This window comes from Etheostoma spectabile, chromosome 22, assembly GCF_008692095.1.
Source record: "Etheostoma spectabile isolate EspeVRDwgs_2016 chromosome 22, UIUC_Espe_1.0, whole genome shotgun sequence".
In the NCBI taxonomy this organism is placed as follows: domain Eukaryota; kingdom Metazoa; phylum Chordata; class Actinopteri; order Perciformes; family Percidae; genus Etheostoma; species Etheostoma spectabile.
The window spans coordinates 15,846,491-15,869,454 of NC_045754.1; the positions used below are offsets into that span (position 1 = coordinate 15,846,491).

The following is a 22,964-nucleotide window of genomic DNA, read 5'->3' on the forward strand; positions in this document are numbered from 1 at the left end:
ATCCACAGGCCTGATGAAAGGCTGCCTGTCAACACAGGGACAAAGACAGAGAAGCCTTGCCACATGTGTAATTAGCACTGCTTCTTTCACAAAGATTATAGATTATCTTGAGGAGATAAATGACTCGTTCATTGTAATTTGTCAAACCCAGAATAGGAAAGTTGTCAGAGAGAAACCACAGAATGTAGGATAGCAGCAATCCCTAAAGGGATTAGATGCAAAACATATTTAATTTCAATCAAAATATTCTTTCGGTCATTCACTGCAATAGGTTCGATTGATATGTACATTATTGTAAGGCTGCATACATTTGTTGAGGTTGTAACTTACAACTCCGACAGTGTGTTTTGCCTTCTGTTCACGGCTCCACATCCACACCTCAAATCAAATGAATGTTCAATCTTGTTTTACAAATTTTACAAACGATCACATATTCATCTTCTAAAAATGTCAAACAGTCTACTTTGTAAAATGAATTAAAATATAAACAGGTTGATATTTTACTTTTCTTCATTAAGACTTGCACATTAAAACATTATGAAACAAAATAAACCAGTAATAAAATAGCTTATCAAATGCATAGCATTTTTTTCTTAGACACACACTGCATTTGTGGTGCAATTAGAAGAGATATAAAAAGTCTACATATGGGATAAAGCATACATCATCATACCAAAACTGGGTGCGTCTCTTTACTGTAAATTAGCTTTTGTTAAACCCTGCAAACCATAAAAAAGGAACAGTCACTCAGTGAAATGCCAGAGCTTAATGTAGCTTGTAGATTGAATTTTCTAACAAAATTTTTTTTACTTCCATGGCATGATTTTATAAGAGCAAACACAATAAAATCCACATGGTGGATATTGTGTTATGTAAGGAAACTCTTGAATTCCTCCAAATGTCAAATGTATAAGCAGTAAAAAGCAGGAGAGTACAGACTTTAACCCGGGCTAATCAATGATGGAAGGTGGGAAATAAAAAATGTACTAACTCCTTTATATCAAGACCCAGCTGCAATTCCTAACAATAAAAACAGGACGTTCTACTAGTCTGAAGTCTAGATTCACATCCAATTCCCAACAAAATCCCCATCATTGTCTGGAATGGAGGGAGTTTCCATTTGAAAAAACATGCAGCCTTCCAATGGAAAATGGAAAAATGCACTTTAGAGATGCCTGAGGCGAGAATCATTGACTAATGTGTTAAAATGGAGAAGTTATAGAAGATTACATTCCAAACAAATGATGAAGGCATAGATAGATAAATAGATAGATAACTTCACATGCTTAAAAGTTGCTCTCAGATCTTGCTCTATTAATTAAAAGCCTCCCTTTCCTTGTGTTTGTACAGAAAGCTGGTATGGTAGACACATCTTTTTTATTTTTTATTTATTCAGGTATCTTTGCAAAGTAATTGGGAGCTAAGACATGTAAGGTAAATCAACCAACAGAAATTATCGGAGGTCATTTTTACATTGTCAAACTGATGCTTTTGGAGATGATCACTGTACTGTACTGTAGCGGTCCATGAGGACTTGGCTTGCCCGGAGCAAGGCACCAAACCCCCAGCTGTTGTGCATGGGTAGCCCCCTCGCTCTGAAATCTTGCCATTAATTTGTGTCTACGTGTTGTTTGTGAGTGTGTGTATTTTGGGCCGTACTGTGTAATGTGTGAAAACAACAGAGTAAAAAAAAATATTTCCCTTTGGGGATCAAAAAGTATGTCATAAACAGCCATTAGTCACTTTTCACTTTCCCATAGGACACTCTTCCATCATTCCCTGGACTAGCAGTGTATTATCTTGTAAGGTGCTTTTGCAAATGGAATCCCTTTGTAACATCAGGCTGTTTTGGAAAAATGGGGCCGTCTCATTGGCCTCTTCCTGGACAGGTCTCCCAAACGCATCGTCCTGCCCTGCCCCGTCACTGCCAAGAGACGTATGGCTGACATAGACGACGATGACATCCCCACTAAAGTTCATCACCTGACCGCTGGAGATGAAGGTGGTGTTGTGGTTCCCAGACACCTGACCTGTAGGGAAAAATATGGGAGGAAAAGAAGAGACTGTGAAAAGTAGAAAACACAAGAGTGGTAAAAGAAATTTTCCCAGTACATATTTAAAATGCAACCAGTGGGCTAGAGTGACAAAAGCCTTGGTTACATGACAAATGAATCAACATTTCCAACTCTGGTATAGAAAATGACGAGTGGAATGACACCATATTGATAAATGAAATTGTGTAAGACAATTTTTTCCTTTCAACCCACGGGCATCTAAGCTTCCCCTGTTCATGATGTCAGTGAAAAGGGACTATATCTCGGCTAACCTCCGATGAAAAATGGACAGTGGGTGGGTTGAACCATGGCGGGATGACCACAGAGAGGCCCAGCTACACCACACACCAACACACACACACACACACACACATATATTATATATATATATATATATATATATATATACTTACATATATATACATACACATACCATATATATATATACTACATATTATATATATATAGGTGTATATACATATATGTATACTGTATATATGTACATGTACATGTGTATATATACAAATATATATACACATATACATATATAATCAATACATACATATATACAAATATACATATGTTTATATATACAAATATATATACACATATCATATATATATACATACAGTAATATACATACAATAATATATACACATATACATATTATATACATAATGTACATATACATTATGTACATTAACAATATATATACACAATATACTATACCATATATGTACATTACTATATATACATATCGACATATACATATATTAATATACATATTATACATATAATAACACTATATGATATATATACACATATATATATATATACATAATATATACATTCTATATATATATACAATACATATAACAATATAATATATATAACATATATATATATATATTATTATATATAGTACAATTGTGTAAGACAATTCCCCTTCAACCTACGGGCATCTAAGCTTCCCCTATTCATGATGTCAGTGAAAAGGGACTATATCTCGGCTAACCTCGGATGACAAATGGACAGTGGGTGGGATGACCATGCAGGATGACCACAGAGAGGCCACAGCTACACACATATCCTTCTGCCTTATTTGTTTCAGATTGTCCAGCACTTTTAGCGTGAGAAACTCAAAACCTCTGAAAACAAGTCATTTGTCAAGGGTTTAGGGTTTTACAGACATGGCTGAATAAATTCAAAATATGTGCCGTTCAACTCTGTCTAACCCTCTAATCTTTATGTTCTTCCAGTACTGTAACATGTTTCTCCAGAAGAGAACATTCCATGGTTTATCAACGTTATACCTGCCGCAAAATCATTTGTGCAAACTTGCACTGATCTATTAACGTCCATGTACTCTTCATTTATGGATTTTAGCCTACCAGGTGAATTAGGAAATAAACAGTGTTTTTCTTTCATAAACCATCTTTCACCACATTAGCCTCTGGTTGCTATTATATCCAGCATCCTGTCTGACTTTTCAACCAGCAGAACAAGCTGTGACTCACAGCTCATGCCTCATATGTTAACACATGTGCATGGACACACACATAATCACAGTAAATCAAGGCAAACAGGCACTAGCAGACACTTTAACACACACACACTCACACACTCACACACTCACAGACGTGTGTCTCTTGTCTTCCCCATCAGAGAGCCTTTCCCGGAATACCAGTCTGAGAGGTCTAGCTCAAAAGTATGTAATTTCACCACAACTTTGAAAACAAAGCTTGATGGAATCTGCTTTGGTTCTTCTGTTTATCCTTTCTTAATACCAAGCTGATTTTTCTGGATGCCCAACAATTGTAGCATTACAGTCTCCTGACAGGGTTTTTAAACCAGAGACTACAGTTGAACTCTTGTAGAACTCCTTTCATAATCACACTCAAACAAAACCGCAATTGTACACAGTCCTCCCCAAAAAAATCTTGCTCATTTTACACAGCTTACAGTTTAATTCCTTAACCAGTAAAATATATCTGGGTCATTACTACTTTTGAGGTGTCCTTGAACAAATGTGTTTAATCCTTAAAACTGCTGCAGTGGAGTTTACTGCACTTTCTTCTACAGTATGCGCAAACTGTGGGAGACAAACAGAAAGAATGAGAAGTGAGGAGGAAAATTCTGTTGGACAGGTGAAACCTCCAACCCCTTGCTTGACCTTTAAATAACACATGCGGGAAGTACATTTAATTGTCTGTTATTACTGCATGATGGGAAATAATGTTCATTTCAGGCCAGCCAGAGTGTAATTAAAAAACCCAGTAATCAGTGAGAGTCAAAAAAAGTCTTCACATGCTTGTGTGTGCATGTGTGTGTATGGGTGTGTGAATGCCATCTACAAAGCTTCTGTTTACCCAGAGTTCCATAGGGTTGCGCAAAGTGACCACAGCTTTAATTGAAGCAAGATGTGTGCAGCTTGAGTAATACTTTTATAACCCTGCCCACCCAACAAAACACACAAACACGCACACGGACACGCACACGCACACGCACACACCACTGTATGTTAGAGTGTGGTTCTGGTGGTTCACTAGCTCATCAAACACTCACATATCTTATTTCTGCTGCCTGTGTGGTCCCCCAAAATTCATAGTTCAGCTATCAATACTGGATTTAATAAAACATATTTCTTGGAAACTATCACACACATCTTACTCTTTTGCTGAAACCAATGCTGTTATTAGTTGTGTTCAGCATGTTCACCTAATAATGCCCCAGTTTGAGCCAACCGCTGCACCCATCAGGCTGTTCTAATAATTCTGCTTGGATAACTAACCATAACCACTCAGGGTTTGATCACAATACATAAATATGTTTCCTGGAGATTTTTCACTTTGGCAGTGTGTAAAGGTCTCAGTGAGAACAATACAAGTTTAACCATGTGACAGTAAAACTTTCCGTTAAAACCAACATGAATTTCATTCTGTTGTTCTTGGTCGCTAGCCCCACCTATTCTGGGGAAAGAGAACTCTGCTATGTAGTATATATTAAATTATGTATGGGTATGACAACGTGGCAGTGCAGTGGTGGTTGCCCACACAAACAAAGAACACTGAATCCACCTGGCAAACACAACTGTGGTCCCACAGTCTTTGTAATGAGCCATTATCCCCAAGTACACAACCTCTGTGCATTCAGTTTTTATTGATATTGTTTTTTGGTGATATTCAGGAAAAATCCAATTTCATAGCATCTCTTTGCATTGTCCCAAGCGTGTTAAAAAAATAGCTTGACTTGAAGCTTGAGATTGCAGGTGTGATCTTTTATTACTATTTTATTACAAAGCAGCTGGAGGATGAAAGGATAGCAGTTCTTCAGCCTACATGGGGCACACCTTCTACCGGGTGAGCTAGATTTCACCCCAGCATATTTGACGTAAGGGGGGACCAAGTGAAGTTTTGCATTTTCACCCACCTGAGGTAAGAGTTGGTTCAGCCAGCTGACTATGGAGGCTCTCAGGTGAGCACTCCAATTCTGACTCCCCAGAGGAGAGCTTGTTTCCCCTGTTATCCCCCCAGGTAAGTCCCTGGCCTTGCTCCAGACTCAAGCCTTCAGGGGGCTTGTCCAGGTAGAGATCTCCAACAGATGAGGAAGTCATCAAGGGGCTGACCGAGGTCATGGAAGAGATTGTACTGTTCTCTGTTGAGGTGGAGTCTGTGCTTGCCAGTCTGTATAATTCCTCCTGTTTTACCAGTGAGCTGTCGGTCAGCTGAGGTTTGAACTCTGCTCTCACCTGAGCCTGAGACAACGGCAGGCAGAGTTCAGGCAGTGGACTGGATGGAGGGATTACGGAGGAGGTGTGGAGGAGTCGAGGAGAAATGGAGACAAGAGATGCAACACCTGTCTCACTCTTGGACAAAACCATCTTTGTTTGATTTCCCTCACCCCTTTCTTCACTATTGTCTGCTCTTATACTCCCACTTTTCTCCTCTTTCCCACTCTCATATCCATCCCTTTCTCCATCCAGCCCTCCACACGAGCAGGTTCCTGGAGTCCCTGGGCTGACAGCCTGGCTACAGTCCTCATTCTCCCCTACTTCCAATGGCTCGCGGACGGGAATGACGCACACACAGGAACCTGCCAAAAGAGGAGACACACTCACAACCTCATCCTCCTCTGACACCTCCTCAGGTTCTCCAGACCCTTTACTCTGATCGGCCATCACTGTCTTCCCATTGTTCCCTCCTTCCTCTTTCATTTCCCCCAAGAATGGCAGTGACACCCGTACATCGGGAACAGAAGTGGGGAAGATGCATGTGAGCTCATCAGCGGGGCTGTGGGGTGCTTGGCAGATGAGTTTGGTCGTCTCACATGGTGAACATTTGGGGCCTGCTCCTGTTCCTCCTCCTGGTCCACTATGGTAAAGAGGGGCCAAGGTATCCTAGAAGGACGGGAACAAAGAAAGGAGCAATGTAAACAACTAATATTTTGTGTATGAATAGTAAGAAATATGTAGTTACCCAAACCCTACACCATGTAGTAACATACCTAAGAGCTGTATTTGTTTATATTGTTTCATTTGATGATATATTTCCGAAACAATCAATAAAAAGTAGGTGGGATCACTTGCAATAACTTTGGTTTCTGTGTATTCTCACAGCTTTTTAACTGAAATTCCACTTTACCGTGTGGCTGTGTTGGCTCAGTGGGTAGAGCAGGCACACACAAACTGAGAGATTTATCAACAAAAAAATCCACTTTACCTGTTGTATCCTAGTCCTCTTTAGATTCTGGACGCAGGACCGCAGATTTACTAGACAAATAAAAAACATAATTAATATAGGCCCAGTTCATACCTCAAGTAAAATCTAAAGAAGATATATTCTTTTTATATACCATATTGTATAGTAGGTGTCATACATTATCATCAATCATAAATCCTTGTGAAGAACAATAATAAATCACAGCTAGAGGAGAACTTCAAGATTCAACATATGACTGTAACCTACCAGAGAGTAACTTTAGCTTGTCCTTGTAGCAGAAGAGGAGCAGGATAAGGAGACACAGAACTGTGATGACTGAGAGCACTGAAACGATAACCCAGGAGGGTGCTGCACCTGCAAGAAAGAGGAGTTCAGAGCTGTCAGTCATAAACAGCCAGTAGATGTCGGCTAAAGTATACAAAAAATTATAAATATCTGTCAAAAATGCAATAAATCGGACTCTTTCTACATTTACAGCCACATTTAAAGTAACAGAAATATTTGCTCTGTAAAAGTGTATCTTTATTTTGAGTGGTTAAATGTGCATTAAATTGACTCGGCATGGTGACAGTCTGCGGTGAGTGTGTCCATGTCTCACCTGTATTGCCAGGGGTAAGTGGTCCACACACTGCATCAGCCTGAGCGCTCCCTGGCTGTGTTTCACTCCGGCCCTCAGCCTTACAACTATAAAAATAGATGTAATACAAAAATACAGAGTGAAGGACAATATTTGTTTCCATGCTGTTTTGCTGCACCTTTTTAATATTGATCTCTAGCTGTGCTTATTTTTATACTGATCTTGGCATTGTTTTTTTCTTTTGTTCTTTCGTTGTAAATATCCTTTGAGTACCTTTTAACGTGCTATATAAAATAAATGTAGTATTATTATTTGTACTGGAGACACTACTTGTTTTTTTCATTCATCTTGCAAGCAAAAAGACAAAGATGAAGAGAAAAACCTTTCGCTCCCTTTTTTCATCGTCATCATCATTATTAGGGATCCGGCCGGCAGCGGAAGCTAGTGTCTGGTCCAGGGTTCCAGGGGAAGTGGTGTGAGCATTACTCATAACAGCTGGCTGGTGGTTAGGCGGACGGCAACTAGATTTTCCCTTCCCGACAGCAAGAGATTCTAGGCTTAAACTATGTGTGTGTGTGGGTGTGTGTGTGTGTGTGTGTGAATATATACACTTACTTAGTCCATTGTCTGCATTGTTCGGCAGTGTTGTCAGCAGAGAAGAAGCCTTTCTTACATGCAACACATGTCTTCCTTTCGCTAGACTCTGGAATGAATGACAAATATTGGAGTTTATCTCAAAGTGACACTTTGCTTTAATTGTTTGTGGTGTGTTTTGTGTTAGTGTGTCTCACCAGGGTCCACCTCAAGTCCATATCCAGCATTGCAGGTGGGTATCTTCTCACAGTACATGCAGTTGATGAGGTGGCACTGGAAACCAGCAGGGCAGCGACACGGCTCCTCTGCCACAGGGTTTTCAGACCTCTCCATAAACCCCTTACCTGGTGGTCAAAGGGGAGAGTGTTTTAGCGCAAAGGTAGTCCAAATCCTTGAAAGGAATGATCATGTGTGAGTCTTTTTTTTTGTGATCAATGTGCCTGTGATCTTAAGTTCCACGCCACAGGCTGATCTGTCTATCTGAGTTGCTGCTTGGGTTTGGATGTGACTTTGTTAAATGGAATTAGAGGTCATTTTCTTATTTACACAAATTGGGGCAATTTCATTTTAGCATGTTCAGCTCAAGAGACACTTTCATGGAGTTCACTTCATCATAATTATACACAGGGACATTTTCTGTGATGTTCAAAACATTTTTAAATACAAAAAGAGAACATCAAAATCATTACAATACCCTTAATCTTTATTTTGTTTTAATTGTAGTATTCTTAAGGGCTTTATTGTACAGCATAGTTCCATACTGAACATTTTTGTTCTCCAATGCAAGTAGACATGGGTTGACAAATTATTTGGAAACGTGTTTAAAGACTTTTTCTTATTGTATTGTTAACAAAAGTATTTAATACTTTTTTTGTTATAATAATATGAAATCCTTGTTCCAGCTGCAGGTACTGACCTGGGTCACAGAACTTTTGCTGAATACAGCGCGTGTTTTCAGTCAAGCCGGGCTGGTATTCTCCACGATTACATTTAACACATATAGTCTTCTGGGAATCAGTACAGTCCCTTAACACACGGAAGCCTGACCAAAAAAAGAAAAAAGTGAGCGAGAAAGACTCAGAAAGAGAAAGAAAAGAAAGTTAACAACCCGTACATAATCACACTAACCACTAAAAACTTAATGGAAGAAGAGAAGAGAAGAAGGACATTCACAAAATTAGAGCCCTTTTCCTCTTTTAAATAAATGGGTACTTCTTGTGGATCAAATGTCTGTGTGGTTGTGAACACATGTGCACATCTTAGCAATTTTTAACCAAAATGTTCCATTTTTAAACATCCTTCCTCTTTTGATTTAAGAACTATGTGAATGGAAATCTATTTCAATGTTATGCTGTTTCCTTTGAGTAAACCAGCTATGCTTTGCTAGCTTTGCTACCTTATGTTTTACTTCAATCCCTTTCTGTATGTGTACATGTTTATGTATGCTATTACCTGGTTCACACTTGTTGCAGCATCTGGAGCCTTTTAAATAATGAGTTTCCTCACATTGGAGAGATTTGGAGACAGCATTCTAAAAAATAACAAAACATGAAATGTTAACTTTTTTATGTGGCAGGAAAGCCCTTTTATGACACATGTTCAAAAAGAATATATAAAAAATGAATTTCATTATTTATGAAGATTACCAAACGATATGATTTGCTTGATCAAACAGTAACAAACAGTAATTATCCATCAGTGCGTTTTCCCTTAATGCCACGCTTTTCTAGGACAATCCTTCTCCTTCTTTAGTTCATCTTTCAAACCCATATGTGATATTTTGAGATAGCGGTGAGTAATGAGAGGAAGAGGATGGTTCAAACATTTCCAAGACATGCCAAGGAATTATTTCCACATCCTCAGAAGCACCTGACCACAGTCGTGCACTGCACATCCTCCGAACCAGCCAACCGAACCCCTGTAGCAACCAGTTACATGAAGATAACCAACTGGAACTAAAAACAATTAACTCCAGTTGGATCAGAATTAATAAACACTCAGGAGATAGTCTCCTGGTCCCGACTAGTGAGCTGTTGAAGAAAGATGCAAGGATTGGTTAAATGAGTCCATTAAGTAAATAATAATCGGGGGATCATTCTATTCTAAGTGGCTGTAATGCTAAGTCTCCTGCAGTCATTCAACAATACAAGATTTAGAGTTAGCATGGAATACCAGAGCTCCTAAACATGGAATTAAACAGTGAAACATCTGTGCATGTTTTAAACAATAAATGGGAACTGTAAAAGACCACAAAGGTAAGCCATGCAGGCTCTCTCACACACATAATGTACACACCCTCCTGCCACCCTAAATTAGAGGCTGGTAAACTTCTAGCCACACTGCTGAATTAGACAATCTGGCTGTTATGAAAGAAAGTACACCAAAGCCACAGTGTCTATATATACATGTAGAATAATACAACCTATAGGCCTGACTTGTCTCTGACCTCGGACCAACCTCCTCCTTTTTCTCATTCAGCTCTTCTGAAAGATTTTTTTCCCCCATGAAATTATAGACTTATTCAGTCATTCACACTAAATGCACAATAATGCTGGTACTACATTCATAAGTCTGTCTGCCATCAACTCATCATCAATGCTAACTTTTCTTTCCCACAGTGCATCTGTTTAACCGTAACTCAAATGTCAACGGTCCAAAAAATCTACATTCTTAGTTTTACAAAAACACAATGATAAAATAAATAAAAGTAATGATACTCCAACACTGTCTATCACACCTTTTCCTCCTCTTCCCCAAGTATTTTTTTCTCACACCTTCACGTTATGCCCTGTTTAGTCTCAGTGTCTGTCTGTCCGGCCTCAGGCTACAACAGCACACCATGCACACTGGCAAGCGTTTAATTACCTCCACAAAGCCTTTTACACATCACCCAGTCTTTGTTTTAGACTCCAACCAGAGAAATAATGATACACAGCGCTCATAGCTTGGATTGCAGCACTAATGAGGACCATGTGCAGACGAGTGACAGAAGTAGGGACGGTTCCCATGCTAAGGAGGTTCAGGTTTGTGTACTGTAGATAGATAGGCAGAGATGTGGAGAGACACATCTGTAAAGCCAGTGGTGGTTAATCTGTACAACTGGGCCAAAGTGCAGAGGAAGCCAAAAGAATGCTGGAAATTGTATTTTTGTTACCGCCTCATCTAAACATTGGGTCTTGGTTATGCGAGGCAATATGTTTTAAATCACTAAATACATATGTAAAAGGAAAAGAGCTGATCCACCCTATATGATTATAGGTTATTATGACGGTCAAGACAGAACATCCAACCTCAAAGCTAACTTTATCTGCTGTATGGATTCAAATATACACTTATGTTTGAGTGTGTGAATCTAACAGAAAAAAAGAGATAGGGGAGGGAAAGGGGGAATTAGTGTGATGAATGGATAGAGTAGGGACTATTGAATGGAGAGAAAAGGATGAGGAGTATTAAGTGACCTGTTGCTCTGGTGATATTCAGTAACTACCCTTTTTTAAATCATGTTTTCCTAGCTGTGTGTTTATCCTAATACCCTTCACCAGTTGTGTGATTCTATCAAACAGCAGCGTGATGCAGAGTGCATTCCATTCGCTGACAGAGTACCAGAGAATTTGCATAACGGCCACAGCAGCCGTTGGCACTGAGCCAAGAGAAGCACAGAGTGACTTTATCCAGTATCCCTTTATCCACGATAAGGTGCTGTAAAAGAGTAATGCACAATTCAATCTTTGTACAGTATTTGAATCTGTGATTATTCTTTGAAAGCAATGAAACAAATCCTTTTAAGAGCCACCTGCATTAATCAGGATATTTGAAAAAAAAAATGCTCCTGATAAAACTTCCAAAACTTAAACTATATAAGCATCTAAAAGAATCATTACTCAAGTCATAATCAAACAGTTTGCATTGTTTTATCTATAAAACCTGTTTGTGCTTTTCATGCCACCCAGCTAATAACAAATTGGTATGAAGTGACTGTAAGTAATTTCCAGAAAAAAAAAAAATCCCCTACAGTAGTGCAAATAAATGGATGAATGATGATGAATTGCAGCAGGAAGAATGGTTTAATACCAAAGAAGAGCTGGGGAATCAAGACAGTGATAACCAAAAATCTCAAACTCAAAACTCAAACTAAAGGAACACCAAACAATGAGCAGGGAAGAACAAAAAACTTTGAAAACAAGTCCCTAGACAACCAATCTGTGCTAACCGTTTTTGATTGCACTAGACAGAGCTTAATGAGGATGTGTTTGAGACTTACTAAAGGTCTTAAAACAATTCTAATTCCTCATTCTGCCTCCACACAATGCTCTATTATCACAAAAGACTGCAGGCTTCATCAACCTATAAAATGCCTCTGTTGTCTGTGTAAGTAAATCACGTTTGGATCTGCAGGCCTGAGGCAATAGACTGTTATTGCTCAAGCTGAGGTAGACACAATACCGCTTACTGATGTGCCGGTGGGTGGATGGATAGACGGATACTAGAGAAATGATTAAAATGAATTAGCAATTTTTGTGAAATGTAGGGAGTTAGGAAATACTGTAGGTAAATTGCTGATGAATAACTGAATGACAGATAGTCAGATACATGGATGCTTGCATGGCTAAAGAAGCCGGCTAATAAAACGTACAGGAGCCATGTGGGTAGGCAAAGAAATGCATCCACCAAAGCTCTGCTTATTCACGATGTACTGACGTTTAAGCTCTTGACATCTTGAAATAATCTTGTATTGCTCAATGTCACACAGGCAGTTTGGAATGGATGAAGTGGTTGAAAACCAAGAAAATGACGGGGAATTCTTTGGGAATGTGTGTCAGTAATGGCAAGAGCATGGTGAGAACAAACCAAAGCCAAAGGTTTGCAGTGTCACCTTAAAACATAGATGAAAAATATGTCTTCCCTTTCACACACTGACTCACTTTCCAGGCATTATAGTCTTGCCACTACTTCAAATATGACTTGTGGAAAAAAAAAAAAAAAAAAAAAAAAACTCTCTGTGCCATTACCTCTCTGGATCTCAGCATAAACATGGATGCAGTGCTCTCCCCAAGCATTATATCTTGCAACACATTTTAGTGAAGCAGCAAAGAAAACAAGGGAAGAAAGAGCGCAGTCCAGACTAAGTTATAACGATGCTGGCTTATGGTAATGTCGGCACACATGCAGTGACAGATCACTGGTGCCCAGCAGTCCCACCACTACAACCACATCTCATAAACTACTCCACCTGGACGGAGTTAGCTCCTTGGACTAAACAAAATGGACAACAACATGGCATGGGCCATTCACTTTTTTTCCGCGAAATTGTGTGTCAATGAATCAGCTGAGACATGGATACTGTGAAATGATATAAAAACAAGACAAATGGTCACAACAACAAGTGATGCTTTGCATAATGGTGAAAGCAAAACATAATTTGATCACATATTTCCAGTTCTATCTTCTAATGAATAAAACCCTAGAATATTTTTGGTTTCAGTGGCTATCCTTCTGGATCTCGGTAAGACCCTTTAAGGACTCTGTTCCTCACTTTGGAAGTCTCTTAGCCACTTTGGCAGAGCTAATAAGGCTCCTGATGATCGAGCCATTTGGCCAGCGCCGGGTCCCCTCTGGGCCAGGAGAGAATGTTTGGTAGAGGGAGAAGAGCGGGCAGTTGCCAGCGGCGTTTTTGCGGTCGGAACAGCTGAGGTGGACTCGACCCAAACACAACTGTTTCCAGTCAGTGTCCGGGCGTAAAAATCCAACCTGACCAGTTCATACAAATCATCAGACGTGATGACACATGTTCTGGTTTACTGCCTTGCCCTACTCACGAAAACAAAACATCATGATTGTCAGTATTTGTCGGTAGAGAGTATAATAAGTAATACCTAATAAGTAAATAGTAATGGCAGAGTATACAACAAAGTCATTATCAACTATTTTTGACTATTAAATTCACTCCCTAATTATATTATCAGGGAAATTAAACCTTTTTATTACCAGAAGTGTTTTACCTGTGCGTAAAAGGTGACGAGGACGCATGTTATCCAGCCTCGGACTATCCATCTTGTAGAAAAGTTCAATCTCATCTCTGCTGGTTAATGAGAACTACTTCTGAGACAAACTTTTCTTTCTCAGCCAAGATGACGACTCTTTATACCGAGATTCGGTTCTTCTTTAGATTTTCTTACAGTAAATCACTTCTTCTTGTGTGCATAAATGCGGCGGAGCCTCCACACCGTCTCACAGGGCATTCTTGCGCCTTCATTCCCGGTAAGGCAGCTGCAGTTCCCACTTTTCTTCTCCTCTCATCTTCCTCTTGCTTTCACCCACGCGTTGTGGAGGAAGCTGCATGCATCAGCTTGTAAAAACGGTCTGACTGAGGGAGGGAGGGAACTCCTCCCACGTTGTCCTATGTAAAAAAATAAAAGTAAAAAAAAAAAAATCACCGCGCCCCTCCCTTTTTCCTCCTGGATCTAAACACTCTTTATGAATGAATTAGTGTGTATGTGACAGTTAAAGTAAGTGGGCCTGATTGTTGTCAGTGATTATCTTTATACACGGGAATTAGAAAAGTACTGTCAATATGTGTCTCTGATAACCAACATGTTTAGCTGTCCAACAGCCTGCCCAACTTATTTACTTTGTCAAGGGGCACTTTTCATGTGATTGACCAAACAAGTAACATTATCTCATGCCAGAGATAAACACACATAGGAGGCAAATCATGTGGTCACTTTCATAGATAATTCCTGCATTTGCCAATCATCATAGAAATGAGTGGGCCTGTCCCTGCATAGTTCATGGAGCGTGTGTCCTGGAAGAACTATGAACATTTCTACAATCTCAAAAACCCATTTATTTAAAAATATTTTTCACTGCCTCCAGGAAACAGTTGTTCTCCGCCCCCATGGCAGAAAGAGAAGTACAGTACTGAATTTGCATGGCAGATTAGATCCAGCCCACATTGGCAAGTCACGAGAGGGAAGGTTTGAGAGAGTGGAGAATATGTTCTCTTGAAGGTGACAGTTATGCAAATACTAAATTGCATGCGAAGGCCCTCAATGGATTAAACAAGGCACAGGAGAGAAGACGAGTGGTGCAGTAAAAGGAAAAAAAGGAGATGCAAAATGAAGCAATCTTCATTCCTGATCAGAGGTAAAATTTTTAAAGTAGACATAGAAAGAAAAAAGTGACAGACATGTCAAAGAATGTGCAGTAAGTGTTGCATGCTGAGATTTCAGAAGCACACATTATGACAAAAAGTCATTTATGACCGATGTTCAATTGAGGTGCAGGCTATAGACACACAAATAACTTTTGAACACATAAGAAGTTCAATGGGGAGAGGACGAAATAATGAGTTTTAAGCTAAGCCAATGGAGGTAATGGGCTGTGTCCTCCCTCTACGCCTCTTCCCGTAAGAACATGCTGAGGAAGCTGTTGGGAAGCTGTGGTGGAGCCTCTGCTGCACCCACAGTAGCAATCAGGAGCCATATTCAACTCTTATACGGTAGTATTCAGAAACAAGCATCACACTTCACATGACCTGGGTCAGAGCACACAATGTGAGGGTTGTGTTGCTTAGCATCACTTACAACAAGTCAAAGTTCATAAAGTAGGCCTATTCCAGCTCATATAGGCTACACACACACACAAACACACACAGAATGGTTTCCATTACAGTAACACACACTAGTTCCATAAAAGAAAGCCGCCGCAGCCTGTTTTGGTACCATGATTTTTGGAGGACGCTTCAAGGGTTCGGCACGGTCTCCCTTTAAAACACTGAAAAGGACACAGGACTGAAAAAACATGCATATGGCACTCACATACACACAGAACAGAGCGGAATAATGACATTAAGGCTCAGCCACCATGTTCCGGTGGGTTTAGGGTTGGATCTGCATTACTTCTGCTTGCTTTGGAAACAGATGTGATCTGTGAGTCACTCAAGTCACCAATGTGAGTAAGAGATGCCTGCTGACGCCATTTCTACACACAAAAAAAAAAAAAATTGAATTTTGAACACACAAAGAAATACAGGTTCTCACCCAGATGTGCATGTTGGTATACCCACACTGAAAAGCCAAGCACAGGGTCTTGGCTCAGAGTAGGTTGTTTGAACATACAAAGACCAAAACTAGGAATGCATATCACCTATCAGACATCTGTCTCTGCACACACATATCTACAGACACAGGTAGAGATACACAGGAATGGGAACACACACACACTCAACACACACACCTGCCATGTGCTCTAGTTCCACCCTGTTGTATATCAATTATTTGTCCACCTGGAACTTTATCAGTGATGTGTGTTGAATATTAGCTTGAATATGCAAATTCTGTTCTTTATCAAGAGCCGTTCGCTTACTCCCGTAATGTTCATCCACTAAATGAGTGCAGCTCCACAATGGCCTGCCTTGCCCATTTATATTTTCAACACTTAGAAGAAATGTACTGGATTCCACTACAGGTCAATCAGATAAAACAAGTCTGTTATTTACAAGGTTAAAATTACAACTTCATTTTCCGCTAATTAAATTCATTTATTTTTGTTTTTTTAAAGATGGTTTTTACTCTAATTTCTGTGTTAAATTCCTATGAGGTCATTCTGAGAAACCATGTACTGAGAGTGCAATCTTGACGGCAGATCTAAGTTTTTACTTCTGTACTTATTTGGAGTAAGTTGTTGGGAATGTCCCTTAAGATGGACTTTGGTTTGTTGTACTAAGCAGACAATAGACCACATCAAAGGGTTGGATGTGTGGGGCAAGGACAGCAGGAGTGTGTGTTTGTCGGTGTAATGACTTTGTTTTACAACTTTCAACACCTGTCGACACTTTGAGCCATGAGCCACAATCAAAACTTAGAGACTAAAAGCATGCAGACATTCAAGGAGGCAACCAAAAGTATATTTAAGTACACAACTGATCTCCATCTTTTATTACACCATGACACTGATTTCAACTATACATAATGAGTACCATCCTCTTCAGTTCAGTGTATGATACAGTTATTTACCGTTTCTTGTAGAGCATATTGAAAGAGAACAAAAAAAAACAAATACCCACTTTAGAAAAAAAAGACACTGCAACACAGAGACAAGATGCAACGGACAGAGAGGGAATAGTTATGATCAGTGTTCTGTTTAACTTCATTGCCAAAACGGATAAACAATAACAGTAGTGATAATGTTCAATATGTATAAGACTCTAAATCAAAACAAATATAATAAAGAACAAAATAGTAAAGTGAAGTGCAAATTTCTTTGGAAGTTGGAATAAGTTTTTTTTCCCCATTAAGACATAAATAAGTTATAAAATCGAAGCTGTCAAAACAAACCAGTGACAGACTTTAAAGAAATAAAGGCAAGACAATTTTCCTTGTAGCTTCAAGTATGTGATACTTCTGAGCCGTACAGATAACACTGTACAAGGCATTCTAAACAGAGCCATTTTGTTGTCTTTCAGTTATTCTATAACAAATGCAAGTTTATGCATCTATTGCACAACTCTTCTCTCCAAAATGTTGTTTAAAATTCTAAATGAAATCCAGCATCCAGCAAAGTTTTGTTTCCTAGGGACGAGTGAAGCTCTTCTGACACGAGAAGTACTGCGCTGAAATCTAATTTAAAGTTTGTGAGACTTTCAAGTCCTGAAACGTCCAGGACACAAGTCCCTTGTTGTCAGTTTATGTGCATCTCAATACTAAATCAGTCTCTTTCTCTCTCTCCCATCTTTCTGAAATGACAATGTTGACAACAATTATTCAAAAAAGCAAATCCCTAGTCCTGGACAAGGCTTTCGCCTCGATTAAGGAGAGGAAAATGAGCAGAGAGGGAAAACCTCCGCTTTCACTGCAAAAAAACCCATTGCTTTTCATCTTTGAAGAGCATGGAGTCCTGCTGCACTGGAGATTTTAAATCAACACAACTTTCAGCAAACCTTGATTTCTTGAAATTGAATAAGCAATACACGTGGTTTTCTGATACTTAAAGCTGAACCAATGCTTTTTTCCCCTCAGTAGAATGAAATGCTTCCGAAGACAGCAGGGAATCGTCAGTTAATTGCAGTGGTCGATCAGTCTGTATAGTGATCACTTCTTTCTCTGGAAGACGTTGGCCAGCATTGCACCAGAGGTGGTTAGCTGTCCCATCTTGCTCAGGAACTTGGTCTTGGCATCCTCACCAACCAAACTGGAGGCGATGGACATGGAGCTATGGGAAAAAAGGTGTAAAGGTTGATTTTGGGGAACAAGGCTAACACTGCCTTATTACCATATGTGGACTGAAAGACAGACACACACACACACACAGGTTTATTAGCACAACAGTAGAGAAAAATACTTCCGCCCCAATCTGTTGACAAGCTTACAGCATGTCAGCCTTTACTATACTTCTTTAGAAAGAAAATACTGTTTGCCAATTCAGCCCCTCCTTTTTTTACAGTCTAACGGCTCCATAAGTTCCTCTTTTGAGTTTCTTATTCGGACTGAAACAGTGGGAGGATACAACTTCTGCCAAGCTGATGCATTGCCCAACAGAAGAACAAACATCATATCTTAACACCAAACTAAAGCCAGTGTCTAGAGAGTTCTGACTGCATTGACTGGTGAACACCATCACATGGCTTCTATATAAGAACAACTTCATTTCTTATCAAAATGGCTTGTGGCATAAAGATCTCAACTTTTCCTGTGTACTATTTTGACTACTTCACATACCTTTCTGAAGAAATGTGCACAAGCATGTTAAATGTAATACACTGGAAAATGGAAACTGGCTACAAAGAATTACACCAATGGTATGTGGTGCCACATCAAAGTCTTTCTGACTGCATTTTTCACAAAGCTGTGATAGCCACAATATATCTGGGTTTCCAAAATATTTCCTACTATGAATAAAAATCCATTCTACAGGGTCAAAACTCCTTAAAACATGCTGTGAAAATAACGAAATGATCAATTATAGTGTGAGAAGTCAAAGAAAGACTTGACAGACCAAAATGAAAGAGGAACAAAAAATCTCTCGGCACAGAGTTTTGAACCTCAGAGTTTAACTGAGGGTTTTTGGGGTGGAACACACCCAAAATCTAGCATATGTGCGCAGGGAGAAGCAGACATATACACACTTCTTACATCCATACTGTATATGCAAACTTCTCTTTTTAATGAGCTCCAAACACATGTTGACAAGATGGGAGAAGCATCTTTTAAAAGACACCCACAGTATGGCCTGTGTCCAGGCCTCTTAGCTCCCCCCCTCCCATATATAATGAGTGTGGTTCCAACACTCTTACATGTTCTCCTCTTCTCTGGGAACACACACACAATACAGGCCTAGTTCCAACACTGTCAAATGCCAGTAGGACTACTTCTTCCCCCTCCAAGTTCTTCTTAACTACTGCTTTAAGGCCATCGCTTGTTGCGGTCACTGCCCCTCATGCAATAATAACCAATATCTTTCAAGTTTAAGTTTAGACAAAGTGGCAGCGTGAATGAGATGTTCTCACCCTTGTGCGTCTGCCATTCCTCGGTTTTCCACCTTGATTTCACACTCCTTGATCATAGAACTCAGAATGACCTGTGGAGGATATGACAGAGACAGATCAAACTGAAAGGTTAACGTCACAAAAAGTTCTTTGTCGGGGGAAAAAAACAAATAAAAAAAAATAAAAACCCCACCTGAATCTCATGAGTTAATAAAAGCATTTTTAACAACTGGAGCTGTAGACAGACGGCGTGTGGTCTAATTCTGTCTCAACGGGACTTTTATGCATTTGTATGTTTCTTAATGCTTTAAAAGTTCCAGTTTGGAAAATAATTCCTGTCTTAGAATCTGGTATAAAGACTTTAGCGAAAGAGCGGATGTGTACAGAGGAAAAGAATCAGCTGATCATTAGTCAGCCTCAGGAAAATGCTCACATGAAATGGATCGCATGAGATTCTGAGACACAAATAAAATTGGTAGAGGTGTGTGTGTGAGTGTGTCTGGGAAAGAGGCGAAGAGTCAGGCTGTCTGTCTTTACCGATATTATGTGAGATCCCCTGAGAAAAACAGACACAAAGAGGGAGACAGTCCGGCCTGTCAGTGCATGAGGATGCGGACGAGAGACTAAATTCAAGCGTGCATTGTGAGCTTTAGAGTCGGTGTCTGAGTACATGTATGGAATCCCCCCCCCCCCCCCCCCCCCCCCTCCCTCCGATTGTTTCCTGACCTCGTGCTCAGGAGAGAGTTGCTCCATGTCGGCGCGGAGACACCTGAGGCCAGGCAGGAAGTGGTTGACCATCACCTCCTCAGAAATGACTGCACAGGAAGTTAAGGGCTGGAACAAAACACTAGTACAGTTTAAAATACCAGTTGATCCAAATCACCTTGCAGCCCCATAAATGCATAACTATTCATAGAGTAGCAATCAAAATGCTATCTTTCAACTGGGTGGGTCAAGTGATCCGGAAACTTAATTATTGAGAAAAGACAGCACAACCCACACATTTTTAAATGAAGATAGCTGAAAATATAGCTTTACAGAGCTAAACTGATCATGGTGACTGTGAGAAAAAAAGAAAAGGAAAAACTTTACACATTTTAATAACTCTCTTATGTATAAATCTCAGAGTGGAGCTGTAATGCCTTAGGAGTAGGTTTTAATTAAATCTTATCTTAATAATTTAAAATATGAAAAGAAAATTTGTCAATGAATGTGAATGAAGTGAAAATATATTCATTTGATTACACAAACCTTAACATATATGTATTGCTATATGGCACCAAAGTGCACAATGGTACTTTGTCTAGGATTGTATGTATTCTGCCACCTGTCATAGCCAGTGGAGTTAAAGGCAATCTATATATAGAGAGAAATAGGAATGCACAATTTCAGAGCTTGTCACACTGATTACACGAGAAAGAAGTGCAGTGGGAGGTAAAGCCTCTGAGGTTAGGGCTATTCCTCCTGGACACTACTGCACTGTAAAATCACAGCCTGACAAAGATCCACAGGAATGAACCTCAGACCAGCTGTCCTCTACATGTGTATGCGTGTGTGCATGTCTGTGTGTGTGTGTGTATGTTGGGTGGAGTTGACTGAGAAGAGTAGAGTAGAGAGAGGAATAAGAGTGTGAGAAAAGGGAAATAGTAAGAGAAGAAACAATCACAAAAGAGAAGGATGAAAGAGACAGAGCAGAGGTAGTGTAAACGTGAGTCCTATCCTGGGAACTGTTGCAAACAATTGAAGTTGATGTTCAGTCCTTCTCTCTCTCTCTCTCTCTCTCTCTCTCTCTCTCTCTCTTTTGCTCAAACAGCTCTGTAATTACCTCTAGCCACAAAAATGGAGGCGGCTCATTTTCCCTTTCTCCTCCTGCCAAATGACAGGCAAACTCTGCCAACACACACAGTGAACCACAAACTCAGGCACCGGGGCCACGCTGATACATACCCCCCAGTTATACAGGCACATTCAGGAGCACATCTAACCAGTGCAGCTAGCATACAGACGGTTATTCTAACAGGCCTTCCCACTGACTCACAGTTACGACAGCTAACCCTGAACCCAAGCCAACCATGACACAGACTTCTACTAAGTCCTTTGGAAATATATAAAAATGTATGCGTAAGCTGACAAGGGAACTGCACATCACTTCCCCCTTAAGTTTCACAAGGTTATCTGGGTGTTAACTTATAAGTATGTAGCAAGTATCAGGACTTTAAATAAAAAGCAGTAGAGGAGGTACTTCCAAGCTGACGAGTATATGGCCCCGCTTACACAGACCATTAGGTTTGACCTATAGAAGGATACAGCAGCAGGAGAGGGCACTGTAGGCCTCAAACAGCTGGGTGGCGATGTCAATCCTCTTGCTCTCCACCGTCTGGCTGTTGTTAGCCAGCGCAAGCTTGTGAAGATGCGGTAACACGACTGGAGGACATAAAACAGAATACCGACAAAAAGTTAGTGGACATGAGAGGTAGATTCCAATAAAAAGAAATAGATTAGACTTAGTTCACTATTGGAATCTTTTTTTTTTTTTTTTTTACTGTATTTGTGTGCTTACACTCATCTCTAAAGCGTGGCTCTGCATTAGGTCCAACCCTTCCAAACGTCCTGATGATTTCCATGTGCAAAGAGTGCTGATCTTGATACTGAGGGTCTTCCAGGAATGATGCCAGCTGCATTTTTACACGCTCCAGCAGCTACACACACACACAAATACACATACACACACGTTTTACAGTGATTTGTCACATTATTTATTTAAATAAATCTTCAGCATATTAGCCATGTGTGCAGTCAGTTTCCTACCTCTTTTTGTGTGACTGTCTCCATGATGGTACCAAAGGCAGGGATAGTAGATATCCTCACTGAGCTAAAAGCAGCAGGAGAGCAAGACAATGGGTTGACCATTCAAAGTCACTGTATCACTATTTTAGGCATTCTCCAATTTCTCAATAAGAGTGTCTTTAAGCGGGAATCAGAATTAGTTAAATATTATCTGCACATAATTTGCAGACTCATTTGACAAGGTTTAAATCATGGGATTGTTTAACCACATCAACCACAACTTAGATGGCCTCAGGTTACGTCAGTAGTAGGGAAGGCCCAATCAGGTTTCCTGGGCTAGTTTCAGATTTTCCAAATAACGTTACTAATTGAGTCAATTTGACAGGAATTATTTTTTTTAAAGAATTTTTAAGTGCCCGGTAAGTGTTAATTCTGAAACCACAAAGGGATAGTACTACTTTGGTTTACACATGTTCTAGGTTTAATTCAACTATAGTGATTACATCGTGATGACATGCTAGTAACCACAGTGATGACTGAGTTGGTGGCTCACGCAGTGGAGAGCCATACAGAAACAGAAAACAGCTTTGTTGATCTACTTAGTTTATATTTGACTGGGGAGTTGTAAAGCTAATCATCTGATTTCCATTGATCTCTTTAGATGATTATTATTGGTATTTTCCTAAGTTTTGTGTTGGAATTTATAACATTCCAAAATCTTAATTTTTACTTAATAATTTTCACCGCATATC

At 39.7% G+C, this 22,964-nt stretch overlaps 2 protein-coding genes across 3 annotated transcripts in view; both read right to left on the reverse strand.

Annotated features, from left to right (window-relative positions):
• Positions 1–185: 185 nt before the first annotated feature.
• tnfrsf11a (tumor necrosis factor receptor superfamily, member 11a, NFKB activator) lies at positions 186–14,285 on the reverse strand. 2 transcript variants are annotated; one of them, XM_032503478.1, is made up of 10 exons: positions 13,943–14,285; positions 9,396–9,474; positions 8,860–8,985; positions 8,141–8,287; positions 7,965–8,052; positions 7,380–7,456; positions 7,019–7,120; positions 6,773–6,822; positions 5,484–6,450; positions 186–2,030 (listed from the first exon to the last, which is right to left on the reverse strand). In XM_032503478.1, the coding sequence occupies exons 1-10, from the start codon at positions 14,015–14,017 to the stop codon at positions 1,747–1,749; spliced, it is 1,995 nt and encodes a 664-aa protein (XP_032359369.1). In that variant the 5' UTR covers positions 14,018–14,285; the 3' UTR covers positions 186–1,746. The 2 variants fall into 2 exon arrangements, with proteins under 2 accessions (XP_032359369.1, XP_032359368.1); XM_032503477.1 differs by having other exon boundaries at positions 7,019–7,126; positions 7,371–7,456.
• A 2,561-nt stretch (positions 14,286–16,846) lies between these two features.
• relch (RAB11 binding and LisH domain, coiled-coil and HEAT repeat containing) overlaps positions 16,847–22,964 on the reverse strand; it is a 35,232-nt gene continuing 29,114 nt past the window's right edge. The window contains 6 exon segments of the mRNA XM_032504399.1: positions 16,847–18,152; positions 19,447–19,517; positions 20,152–20,240; positions 21,733–21,849; positions 21,986–22,124; positions 22,234–22,297. Of these exon segments, the coding sequence (XP_032360290.1) occupies positions 18,032–18,152; positions 19,447–19,517; positions 20,152–20,240; positions 21,733–21,849; positions 21,986–22,124; positions 22,234–22,297 (601 nt within the window). The 3' untranslated portion in view covers positions 16,847–18,031.

Bases quoted from the DNA above. Each gene is read 5' to 3' on its own strand.
- tnfrsf11a (XM_032503477.1), bottom strand. From the start codon at position 14,017: ATGAGATTGAACTTTTCTACAAGATGGATAGTCCGAGGCTGGATAACA. The intron at 8,053-8,140 runs GTGAGACACACT...CATTCATTCCAG, and splicing joins TGGACTTGAGGTGGACCCTG to AGTCTAGCGAAAGGAAGACA. The intron at 2,031-5,483 runs GTGGGTGAAAAT...TTTTCCCTACAG, and splicing joins TGAACCAACTCTTACCTCAG to GTCAGGTGTCTGGGAACCAC.